General features: G+C 40.6%; 2 protein-coding genes across 5 annotated transcripts in view; one reads left to right on the top strand and one right to left on the bottom strand.

The window, feature by feature from the left end:
- Positions 1 to 960: 960 nt before the first annotated feature.
- On the top strand, positions 961 to 12,141 carry LOC124032232 (probable Bax inhibitor 1). Its single transcript, XM_046344478.1, has 9 exons — positions 961 to 1,110; positions 1,709 to 1,817; positions 8,524 to 8,644; positions 8,871 to 8,919; positions 9,046 to 9,143; positions 9,349 to 9,428; positions 9,581 to 9,681; positions 9,798 to 9,873; positions 9,986 to 12,141. Exons 1-9 carry the CDS (start codon positions 1,055 to 1,057, stop codon positions 10,007 to 10,009), a joined length of 714 nt encoding a protein of 237 aa, XP_046200434.1. The 5' UTR covers positions 961 to 1,054; the 3' UTR covers positions 10,010 to 12,141.
- The window catches only part of LOC124032231 (nck-associated protein 5-like), a 34,657-nt gene continuing 32,540 nt past the window's right edge, over positions 10,929 to 13,045 (bottom strand). For 3 of the 4 annotated variants that reach the window (XM_046344474.1, XM_046344476.1, XM_046344475.1), the window contains exon 12: positions 10,929 to 12,945. In XM_046344474.1, the coding sequence (XP_046200430.1) occupies positions 12,682 to 12,945 (264 nt within the window). In that variant the 3' untranslated portion in view covers positions 10,929 to 12,681. The remainder of the gene's footprint in view (positions 12,946 to 13,045) is intronic. The other variant, XR_006838227.1, reaches the window with a different exon arrangement.

The raw sequence follows: 13,045 nt of genomic DNA, 5'->3' as shown, positions 1-13,045 counted from the left end.
TCTTAACCTTCCAATGCCTCCTCATATCATCATAGATGATACCAACGACATTTGCTTATCCAAAAAGCAATAACCAAGTTCAGGGTGTAGATCAATGACAAATAACTAGCAAAATCTGGATTATTTTATGTAAGTACAATCAAGTATGTTTTTAGAATGTTAAATATCTGTTTTTATTGTCTAGCTACATGTTGACCACTAAAGAAATGTCCAATCCTAATGAATAACCAAAGCTATCTGGTTGTTGATATTGTGTAGATTAAGTTGTCCTCATTGATATTGTTATAATCAAACAAAATAAAGTGTACAAAATTTACATTTTAAATCAGTAACACATATTAGGCCAGATCATTGTGTTTAGTGCTAGGGTAAAAAACAAAACGTGCACCCTTTGGGATCCCCAGGACCGAGTTTGAGATACAATGTTGCTACTTTCAATAATATTGGACTATTTTTTTAAAGAAATACATGTATTTTGGAGCCAAATTGGTCAAACGTTGCCAAATAAAAAAGTTTGATTATATTTCCTTGTCGGTGTGTGTTTTTGTGGAATAGTCAATTGTTTATTTATTAGGAAATTACGATATTTTCATAATTTGGGCTATCTGGCATCCTTAGGGCGTCCATACCCTAAGCCTAAACCCTAACTTTAACCATTTTAAACGTCAACTTCGATGCGGGTATGGACGTCCCAAGGATTACGCATGGCACCGACAATAGAATAAATATCCATGAGTTTTTTTGCAATGTGATGATGTCACTACGTTGCGACGCTCAATCGAATGACACGTACAGTTAGTAAACAAGGATAGATAGAAAGTTGTCGAAGGAAATAAAAGACAAGGAATACAGCTAGCTGGATTACTAATGCGAAGTAGGTTATTATTACTATTTTTTTTCGTTAACGTTTTATGCTGTTTTAGCTAAGTAATGTTAGCTAGCTAGTGTAGCTATTTAACGTAACGAACAGTCAATAATCGTTGGTTACGTTCAAATTAATCTTTGTAATTTTCTTGTTTTTAGATCTGCCAAGATCTCAGAAACCTGTCTCAATATGAACGTGTTTGACCGCAGTATCAAATTGGATGTTCTCCTCAAGTTCTCCCAAATGTAAGCAGAACTCTTCTGACAAATTTCTAATGCAGATAATAATGCTCTGTATAATGCAGAGACATACCAATAAATTAATATGTCGTTTTCAATGTGAATAAATGAAACATAGTGGATAGAACAAGTAGGGAGCTGGGCAGAGCCAAGCACCAGCTAGCGAGGTCGTATTGGCGCGTTCTAGCATGTATTTGCATATTTCCTTTAGCAAAAAAAGAATTCCGTGAAGTGCGTGTGTAATAACTCAATTCGCCCATACACTCCTAAAGAACGCACATTTTAATATTTGACAAAAGGTCACGTTTACAAAACTTGGTGCACTTTTTAGTTTTGGAAAAATAACTATAGGGAGATCTGGCTTTACTTTGATGAGAAAATCAGCTGAATGCCTGCCCAGTTCCATCTCGCTCCATACTCTCAAACTGCCAGACACAGACTGGGCTTCATCTTCTCACCATATTTGGTGGGAAATGGAAATTCCAACTGGATGCTTCAGATTTATACATCCGGTGAAACATTTGACACCTTGTTCTATCTGTCCATACTTATGGTAGCTAGCTAAATGACTAACGTAACATGGTTAACACAATGCTTTTCACAGTTCCCAATCTACCCAGTTACACCTGAAGAATGTCTACTCCAGTTTGGCAGTGTGCATGTTCGTGGCTGCAGCAGGCTCCTACGTCCATGTTGTCACACGGCTCTTTCAGGTAAACAGTAAGCACACTACCCGATAATAGACACATTGATAAATACTTGGGGTGAAACGGTATGTCTATTCGTATTGAACCGTTCTGTACAGGGTGCACGGTTCGGTACGCACTGCGAACCGAACAATACATGAATCATATATTATAGCTAGGAAAATATATATCATTGTAAAAAATATATTATTGCATAAACCAATAGCGTATAAATTAACGTGGGAAAAATATCCACATAGTAATAAAGTTGTTATAGTTGTCTGCAGAGACCGTCGTAGCAGCATTTCGCTTATGAAGGAATTAGCAGCTAGCTAAATGCAAAGGAGCAACATGGAAAGCTTTGGCGAGCCAGAACGAGAAGACGCCCCAGTATCATGCATGTCTGCCGTCTGGGAACATTTCAGGTTCCCTGTAAACAATAACGGGGATTGCCGACGAGTGGTGGATAAAACTTCTACAACATGTAGGCTCTGTTCATTACTGATAGCATATTAGAGTGGTGGATAAAACTTCTACAACATGTAGGCTCTGTTCATTACTGATAGCATATTAGAGTGGTGGATAAAACCTCTACAACATGTAGGCTCTGTTCATTACTGATAGCATATTAGAGTGGTGGATAAAACCTCTACAACATGTAGGCTCTGTTCATTACTGATAGCATATTAGAGTGGTGGATAAAACCTCTACAACATGTAGGCTCTGTTCATTACTGATAGCATATTAGAGTGGTGGATAAAACCTCTACAACATGTAGGCTCTGTTCATTACTGATAGCATATTAGAGTGGTGGATAAAACCTCTACAACATGTAGGCTCTGTTCATTACTGATAGCATATTAGAGTGGTGGATAAAACCTCTACAACATGTAGGCTCTGTTCATTACTGATAGCATATTAGAGTGGTGGATAAAACCTCTACAACATGTAGGCTCTGTTCATTACTGATAGCATATTAGAGTGGTGGATAAAACCTCTACAACATGTAGGCTCTGTTCATTACTGATAGCATATTAGAGTGGTGGATAAAACCTCTACAACATGTAGGCTCTGTTCATTACTGATAGCATATTAGAGTGGTGGATAAAACCTCTACAACATGTAGGCTCTGTTCATTACTGATAGCATATTAGAGTGGTGGATAAAACCTCTACAACATGTAGGCTCTGTTCATTACTGATAGCATATTAGAGTGGTGGATAAAACCTCTACAACATGTAGGCTCTGTTCATTACTGATAGCATATTAGAGTGGTGGATAAAACCTCTACAACATGTAGGCTCTGTTCATTACTGATAGCATATTAGAGTGGTGGATAAAACCTCTACAACATGTAGGCTCTGTTCATTACTGATAGCATATTAGAGTGGTGGATAAAACCTCTACAACATGTAGGCTCTGTCCATTACTGATAGCATATTAGAGTGGTGGATAAAACCTCTACAACATGTAGGCTCTGTTCATTACTGATAGCATATTAGAGTGGTGGATAAAACCTCTACAACATGTAGGCTCTGTTCATTACTGATAGCATATTAGAGTGGCAATACGAGTAACATGACTACTCATTTGGGCCGACATCACCCCGAAATGCCAATCGGTGGGACTAGGCGAAAAAAATTAACGGCAACCACTTCTTCCCACACAGCCTCTGGCAACAATATGCGTCCAGGAGGGTTAATGAAATCAAGCAAAATTCATAGCGGCAGATATGAGACCCTTCGCTGTGGTAGAGAACGCAGGGTTCAGAAACATGTTTAAATTGGTCGAGCCGCGCTTCACTCTTCCTTCCATGTACACATTCTGCCCAGACATGAATACCTGCCTTATACAAACAAATAAAACAACTTGAGAGAGAGTTGTCAGAAACGCTGTCTGTTGCTCTAACAACAGACAATTGGACGTCTAGAGCTACCTTACTGTAACGGCTAATTTCATTATGGCAGAGTGAGAGATAAACAGCCATGTCCTTCAAACACGTCCTCTTGAGTGGAGTCACACCAGTGAAAACTTGGGGGAAGAGCTAAGGGAAGTAGTTGCAATGTGGCAGTTGGAGAGGGATAATGTAGTGATTCCTGTGACCACTGACAAGGCTAGAAATATTGTAAATACAGTTGCACTAGCTGGATTGAGGCCACAAATAGGATGCTTTGCTCACGTTATTAATCTAGCATCTCAAAAAGCAGTGTCACCTCCTGTTTTCAAGACAAAACAGGAGCTGTTGGAGCTGCCAAACTACAAACTAATCCAAGATGCCACTACTTGATGGAATTCAAGCCATGACATGGTTGAGGGATACCTTGAGCAGAAAGTCACAGTGTATTCTACACTGACTGATCAAGCTGTGAGGAAGAATGTCAAAGATATTGTGACTTTGTTTGAAAATTACCTAAGACTAGCAGAGGAAGTTATCAAAGTGTGCCTCTCAAAACAGTCACAACACTTATATGCACTGAGAGCATTCCATCAGTTTCCGGTCTATGAAAACAATGATCCTGAAATCAATGGTGGCGTCTGATGAAGATGAACCCGCAGTAAGGGATGTCAAGACTGCTATCAGAGTTAGCCTGGAGCCTAGATATGCTGACCCTGGTGTCCAAGACTTCTATCAGAGTTAGCCTGGAGCCTAGATATGCTGACCCTGGTGTCCAAGACTGCTATCAGAGTTAGCCTGGAGCCTAGATATGCTGACCCTGGTGTCCAAGACTTCTATCAGAGTTAGCCTGGAGCCTAGATATGCTGACCCTTGTGTCCAAGACTTCTATCAGAGTTAGCCTGGAGCCTAGATATGCTGACCCTGGTGTCCAAGACTGCTATCAGAGTTAGCCTGGAGCCTAGATATGCTGACCCTGGTGTCCAAGACTGCTATCAGAGTTAGCCTGGAGCCTAGATATGCTGACCCTGGTGTCCAAGACTGCTATCAGAGTTAGCCTGGAGCCTAGATATGCTGACCCTGGTGTCCAAGACTTCTATCAGAGTTAGCCTGGAGCCTAGATATGCTGACCCTGGTGTCCAAGACTGCTATCAGAGTTAGCCTGGAGCCTAGATATGCTGACCCTGATGTCCAAGACTTCTATCAGAGTTAGCCTGGAGCCTAGATATGCTGACCCTGGTGTCCAAGACTGCTATCAGAGTTAGCCTGGAGCCTAGATATGCTGACCCTGGTGTCCAAGACTGCTATCAGAGTTAGCCTGGAGCCTAGATATGCTGACCCTGGTGTCCAAGACTGCTATCAGAGTTAGCCTGGAGCCTAGATATGCTGACCCTGATGTCCAAGACTTCTATCAGAGTTAGCCTGGAGCCTAGATATGCTGACCCTGGTGTCCAAGACTGCTATCAGAGTTAGCCTGGAGCCTAGATATGCTGACCCTGGTGTCCAAGACTGCTATCAGAGTTAGCCTGGAGCCTAGATATGCTGACCCTGGTGTCCAAGACTGCTATCAGAGTTAGCCTGGAGCCTAGATATGCTGACCCTGGTGTCCAAGACTGCTATCAGAGTTAGCCTGGAGCCTAGATATGCTGACCCTGGTGTCCAAGACTTCTATCAGAGTTAGCCTGGAGCCTAGATATGCTGACCCTGGTGTCCAAGACTGCTATCAGAGTTAGCCTGGAGCCTAGATATGCTGACCCTGGTGTCCAAGACTGCTATCAGAGTTAGCCTGGAGCCTAGATATGCTGACCCTGGTGTCCAAGACTGCTATCAGAGTTAGCCTGGAGCCTAGATATGCTGACCCTGGTGTCCAAGACTGCTATCAGAGTTAGCCTGGAGCCTAGATATGCTGACCCTGGTGTCCAAGACTGCTATCAGAGTTAGCCTGGAGCCTAGATATGCTGACCCTGGTGTCCAAGACTTCTTACACAAGAGCACCGCTTTGGACCCCCGGTTCAAGTCCCTGCTGCACCAGGATGCTGCTGCTCGTCTGAGAGTCGACAATGAACTCACAGCAGAGATGGTGACCAATATACAACAGGTATTGTATTTATTTTGTTAATGTGACATTTATTATTTTATTAATTAGTGATTTAACAATAAATTATAAAGTAATAATTGTAATTGTTATAGTTGACACAAGAGCACAAAAAAGAGCTTTGAGGACACCTCGCCCTGGGTGAACTTGATGGAAGATTTGGGTTTAGATGATGCATAGACACAGCCACCAGAAGCACTGCAACTAATAATAGCACTGCCACCTCAGGACACAACCACCCGAAGCACAGCAACTAGCAGCTCGCACTGAAGTGCCGCTTTAAAAATACAATTCAGAGCATGGGCTGACTTGGTCCTGGAGAAAGAGTATATAAGAATCATGCTTTCAATGGAAAGGCATGATAGTGCTACTTGACTTATCACCGATAGATAGCTTGTGATACTTCAACTATCATCAACCTAAAAGGTAAATATCTGACTTTCATACTCTCGAACAATTGTATCTCTTGACTTCTGATTTCTGAACGAGACATACTGAGGCTGCTAGCCAGTACACTCCTTGTGCTGACTACATCCACCTCCTAAACGGAGTGGATAAATAGCAACAGTGGTGTTACAAAGGGTCTTGATCTCGAACCGTCAGTAAATCATAGTACAAACTTCTAGTAGGAGAAACAGATACTGAGTGATTGGATAAGCCTCTAGAGCAATTGTGAGTGGAAGAACATACTCTTTGGAGACCAACCAGGTCAACCTACGCTAAGGTAATTAACCGCTTGTTGTAATACATATATAAGGCATTAATAGTAGTAAGTGTTTTGACGATGTTTGATGTTATAGATTAAGGACCAGAAAGAAACTGTAATAACGTGTACAACTGTGTGAACTGCAAACATTGAATAAAAAGTAGAAACTAGACCCAAAACCCTAGGGGAGAGAACAGCTCTGACACTCCCAATCTAGGGAAACAAGTCTAGTTTCTACACTAAAGACAATATGATGGTTTGGACAGAATAATCATTTTTATTGTAACAGGTATCCTCTATATTAATACTCAAGTAGTATTAGTCGACGGACATAGACTGTAACTCGTAACCAAGGTATAGCTTGCGTGAGTCTAGATATAAGAGCATACAAAGGGAAAGTAAAGCAAGAGGTCTAAGTCTGATATTATCTAAGATAATCCCGAAACCAGCCTAATGGCATCACACAAGGCTGATCTCTGAATAAAGGGCAGGATACATAACCAGGTCAGTCCGGCGGATCTATGAGTCACCTGTTAGCCGGGTGACATTAGAACTTGAGTGAGAAGACTTGTATCAATCTCGACGGGGGTACCTTAACGGTCCTATAGCAAAATCCCCTACCGCGACACAGTGTCTGATATATATATATTTCTAACAACAAATCATATTTTTAAAGCAACTTCAGAGATAGTAATTCTCATCTAATTTAATTCTTCAGGCCTAAGCCACAGATACCACAGGAGCCAACCCCTCTCCAGAGACTTCAGACGACAGGGGTTCTCCTCGAGAAAAGAAGTCTGCCATGGCTGAGCTTTTTGGGGAGTTGTTCACTACCCAGGAGCAGGGAACCAAGTCAAAGGTCAAGGTCATAGAGGAGGAGGTGACCTCATACAGGAAAGTGGACTGTATTCCCCTGGATGCTGATCCACTTACATGGTGGAAGACCAAAGAGTTAATATACCCTAATGTTGCCATGTTAGCAAGATGCTACCTGGCTGTGCCTGGGACCTCTGTCCCTAGCAAGAGGGTATTCTCCACAGCGGCTGACATTTTCACAGTAAGCCTATCTGCTCACTGCAGATAATGTGGATAGACTAATCTTAAAGAAAAACTTGACAATTTGATACAAATGTTTTGTGTTTTGTTTTTTCTCAAGTGGTCCTATTTTGTTGAAGGCATTGCTATGTGACTTAATGTTGATATATGCTGCTGGACTATGCACTCTTGTTGAAGTTCTGTTTTAAATTACTATTTTATTTGATGTTGTAAGACAGGCACTGCTGTTTTTTGTTGTCCCTGTGTTTCCATCTGCTCCTGGGAATTCAAGCTGCCCTGTTTACTATTATAATACATGGAAAATCTAAATAGAAATGACATATTTCTCAGGCATTTATTTTGGCGATGTATCAAAACCGTATCGAACCATGACACCACTGTACTGTATCGAACCATGACACCACTGTACTGTATCGAACCATGACACCACTGTACTGAATCGAACCATGACCCCACTGTACTGTATCGAACCATGACCCCACTGTACTGTATCGAACCATGACACCACTGTACTGTATCGAACCATGACACCACTGTACTGTATCGAACCATGACACCACTGTACTGTATCGAACCATGACACCACTGTACTGTATCGAACCATGACACCACTGTACTGTATCGAACCATGACCCCACTGTACTGTATCGAACCATGACCCCACTGTACTGTATCGAACCATGACCCCACTGTACTGTATCGAACCATGACACCACTGTACTGTATCGAACCATGACCCCACTGTACTGTATCGAACCATGACCCCACTGTACTGTATCGAACCATGACACCACTGTACTGTATCGAACCATGACACCACTGTACTGTATCGAACCATGACACCACTGTACTGTATCGTACCAAACCGTGAGTTTTGTGAACCGTTTCACCCCTAGTAAATACAGTAACGTTCAGATAGATTTTAGGCCATGTTGAAGCTATAACTACTAAAAATACTTTGGGCTTTATCCTATTCCTCTAGGGTGGGTTGCTGACTCTTCTGGGTTCCCTGGGCATGGTGGTTTGGTTGTCCATGACACCACACAACCCAGAGACCGAGAAGAAGAGACTGGCTATCCTAGCAGGGTTTGCTTTCTTCACAGGTAAACTCAGAGCTTTAGACAGACAATTTTGGCTGTTATTGACTGTTAATTTGTCAGTCATTGGAGGGAAAAAAAACTCATTATAAAACAGGTTGAATCCTGGGTAATGTCTGTTAACAGTTCCATTTTAAATGAATCAATGCGCATCCACTGTCCCATGGCACAACCAGGCAATTCATAACCTTTGTCTCCCCTGCAGTCAAATTGACTTTTTCTTTCTCACCAGGTGTTGGTCTTGGACCAGCAATGGACTTTGTCATCTTCATTAACCCAAGGTAGAACATCTAAGCCTATGTGCTATTAAATATTGTTGGAAATCATTTCTTAGGAATATTTGTTATTCAATTGAGTCAAGAAGACTGTCCTTAAATTGTGTGTCTATCTATCTGGTCTCTCTCTAGCATCATTGTGACAGCCTTCCTTGGAACCTCAATCATCTTTGTCTGCTTCACTCTCAGTGCCCTGTATGCCAAGCGCAGGAGCTTCCTCTTCCTAGGAGGTACAAAGATGTAATACGCTATTCAGTAGCATAGTTATTTATCTGTTCTAGTCATAATATCTTAACTTACTTGAATAAACCCTTTTGCTCCTTGAGAAGCACAAGTCATTCACAAATTTGTGTTAATTAAGTGAAGATATAACCCCGCCAAAATCTTGAAACAATGTGTGATTTTTCCTCTTTGACATGTTTGTTGTCTTCTCAGGTACTCTGATGTCTGGCTTGTCTGTCTTGTTCCTGGTGTCTGTGGTGAACATGTTCTTTGGGTCAGCGATACTCTTCAAGGTAGCCTAAATATTTAGAGCCATCTCTTACGACTTGGATGTGAAGTGATTCCACTCGTAAAATTGGAAGTGTGTAATATAATTATGTGAGGAGGTCTCAGCAAGGTGAGCAAGGTGACTCAGATTTAACATGGCTCTTCTCTTCACTAACAGGCTCACATGTACCTGGGTCTGGTCATTATGTGTGGCTTTGTTCTGTTCGACACTCAGCTCATCATTGAGAAAGCAGAGAACGGAGACAAGGACTACATCTGGTAAAGCTTTAACATTTCACCAAATAAGCAGTTGTAAAATGTTTTACTTGCTGATGTATTAGAATGAAAGATAATATAACGTCAATGAAATTAAGTCATTGTTTTTCTTTTGAAAGGCATTGTGTGGACCTGTTCCTCGACTTTGTGACCATTTTCAGAAAACTCATGATTCTCCTTGCCATGAATGAGAAGGTAATTTGTTTTATTTTCCCCAAAAAACAGATTATTAATCTCATGTAATGTTTACTTTTTCTCATACTAGCAAATTTCACAATATGCAAATGGTAATATTTTATATTTTCAGGACAAGAAGAAAGAAAAGAAGTAGATTAAATAAATCCAGTTGAAGTTTCAAATGAAAAACGAGCTGTGACAAGGAACAGAACCAGCAACAAAGCCTCTGTCTGCAGTGCTGTTGGTGCTTTCACTATTTGTCGTTCTTGGTACTTTTAGTCCATTGATTTGAGCTTGCAAGAGTTAAACGGTTGTATTTTAGGCTACTGCTGCAGTGAGAATGCTTGTCCTGTAGGGGGAGTGGTTGTTCTATGAAGGTCTACATAACAGAACTGAACTCTTTGTCATAAAAAAAAATAAAAATAAAAAACATTTTTTCAGAAGGCCGTTTGAGCTTTTGGAGATTAATCATAGTTTTATGTTCTAATATTTGGATTTGTTAATGCTATTCTTCTAATCTGTTTAGTATAGTTTAGTTTATGGAAGGGATGTGACAGACATCCTGACCCGTTACGTCTTTATCAAATCACATTTTGTCACATGCGCCGAATACAACAGGTGTAGTAGACCTTACCGTGAAATGCTTACTTACAAGCCCTTATTAACCAACAATGCAGTTCAATAAATAGTTAAGAAAATATTTACTAAATAAAACGTAACAAGAAAATAACAATAACGAGGCTATATACAGGGGGTGCTGGTCCCGAGTCACAACTTCTCATTTTGCTCTTATTTACTACTTCACTGCGTTACGTTGAAGAAGAACGTATTGGTAATTCGGCTGACCTTTCATGAAGATGTACATTTGCATTTTATGGTCAGTTTGTGCGCCACAAAAAGGACTGGTCAAGGCTGTAGAATAAATGGATCAACTGCCGATGCGTTCTCGTAATATTTTTGTTATCTGAAAAGGCCTACTGTGAAAAACATACTTTACCAGTGATAACTTTGGATACATTTATCAAATTAGGTTAACTAAATGCAGTTTTCATTGCAGATATACATTTCAAGAGCAAGGTATATGGTATAATTTTATTTGTGCTTCAGTGAGAACACATGAACAAGAAATAATCAAAAACCTTTTTAAAAGAATGTTGACATCTTAGCTGTTCAAGATTATGACATCCAAAGTTAAACAATCTATTTTAGCCAGGTGACTGCATTTACAAGTTAACAAATAAAATGGGACAATTACAAATATGCAGTTGATTTAACATAAAAATAAATACATAATTAATTGGACAATATTATTGCTGGCATATTACCTTCAAAGAATGGCCGGCTAAACTAAACGCTTTCTTGGCAGTTAGAGAAAATCTTAACCCCATCAACAAATAATTTGACATAAAATTAAATGTATTCAATAGTGAAAAATGAAGCTCAAGATGAAGGATTCAGTACATTGGGTGTGCTGATAAAGAGGGATTTATTGGTAACGAGTCCTTGCATGTTCAGTGTTCCAGCGCTCTGTAGGTGAAGGTTGGCGTAAGACTTAATTAACAAGACATTCAATTTCAACAAATTATTTTTTGTGTGGAAATGTTCGATATTGTAATCATGTGTATTACCTATTACTAAGCGATTAACTGAAATGTTAGTTATTTTTGTTTTCAAATGGACTGACATCCGTTCAATTATTTTAATTCCATTTAGTTGTTTTCTGACCTCAATGACCACATTGCGCAGTTTCTCTATAGAGATAAATCGGTTCAAGCCCGAACTGTGCAATGTAGTAGGGAGTTGTAGAATATTGAACTGTTGGAAAGTACATCATTTCGCGTTGAAACCGTGGTAATTAACGACAATGACCATAATACATTGCGCAGCTACTTGGCCGGTCTGCTTCTTTTAGGCATGCTACCTTAGGTTAGTGTGAGGCAGACAGAAGAATGCGCGATAGGGATAGAGAGCACTTGCTTCCTGAGGTGTCTACATACATTATCTAAGTGATTGATAGTTGGTATTCAGCGGTCATAAAAATATGCCTTATTTATTTTGAACTTCTAAAATAGGGATTTTGTCAGAGCATAGGCAGCAGCTCAATATAGATGAGATGACTTGGAATGGAATAATAAGGTCATCTACACAACTGGAATATTTGATTAAATGAATGTGAATACATGGTGCAGTAATGGGCAGTCACTTTCAAATGTAACTACCATCATTGGACTTTGTTTTATTCTGTGATACAGTATTTAATTAGCTAAATAAATAATTGAAATCAAACTGGTATTGTTTTTTAGTCATTGAACCAAAAAGACCTCAAAGTCCTAATCGCTCAGCACACTATTTCCATAATCCTACAATTATATAAATAGCTATTTTGGTTAGCAGTGTGTTTGTCCAATTCTCTCCTGTCATAAAAAAGTGTTATTGTGAATAGTCTATCCTTTGGGTTGTAGTTATCCTGAGGAGAGGTTTGCCTTTCCAGTTAACCTTGAAACATACAGTAGCTGGTGAGAAAGCAAACATGAAAGTCTTAAGGGGACACCATCTTATCACAGTCCATATTCCTCTAAGGATGGTCAGCATCACTTGTACCCTTTTCACACTACTGAGACAAACTAAGCTGGGTCGGACCAAGCTGTATCCGGCTGGCCTGGTTACGCATCCGCCATAGTAGCTAGAACCATTCTGAAAAGAACATTTTGGAATTGGAGCCAGCCCAATTTGGTTCAGGTTGGTACGAGTGTGAAATGGGTATATCTTAGCACAGTCCATATTCCACTAAGGTGGGTCAGTTGGCACCATAGTAAGATCTGCAAGTCATCCCTGGCTGCCACAGGAAGAGAGGCTGTCGTAGAGAGAGTCACTGAGTGACTCTGGGGTCTCTAGGACCTGCGGGCGGCTGGGAGAGAGGGCCTCCTCAGGCCTCTCCCTCACCAGCTCCAGGCTTGTCTCCCGGCCAAGGCCCATCTCTGGGGCACTGGGCGCACTGCGGATCTTCCCCCGTCGGCTCAGCCCTGTCTGGGCCGGCACCGGCAGACTGCTGGGGTCTATGTTACGAGATCCAGAGGTACCACAGGCCTTCTATAAGGTAGAGAGGGAAGAGGAGAAGAGAGACTCAATAGTAAAATGTCACAAATCCACAATACATTTTTTAAAATCCTATTATAAATTAATTACATAT

Source organism: Oncorhynchus gorbuscha, linkage group LG03, assembly GCF_021184085.1.
Source record: "Oncorhynchus gorbuscha isolate QuinsamMale2020 ecotype Even-year linkage group LG03, OgorEven_v1.0, whole genome shotgun sequence".
Taxonomy (NCBI): Eukaryota; Metazoa; Chordata; class Actinopteri; order Salmoniformes; family Salmonidae; genus Oncorhynchus; species Oncorhynchus gorbuscha.
The sequence above is the reverse complement of the archived record's forward strand: the minus strand, read 5'-3'. Positions and strand labels throughout refer to the sequence as shown.

What these genes read in the sequence shown, in the direction of transcription:
- LOC124032232 (XM_046344478.1), top strand. Translation starts at nt 1,055, where the DNA reads ATGAACGTGTTTGACCGCAGTATCAAATTGGATGTTCTCCTCAAGTTC. An exon ending in GTCATCTTCATTAACCCAAG is followed by an intron (nt 8,920 to 9,045) that starts GTAGAACATCTA and finishes GTCTCTCTCTAG; the next exon opens with CATCATTGTGACAGCCTTCC. An exon ending in GGTCAGCGATACTCTTCAAG is followed by an intron (nt 9,429 to 9,580) that starts GTAGCCTAAATA and finishes CTTCACTAACAG; the next exon opens with GCTCACATGTACCTGGGTCT.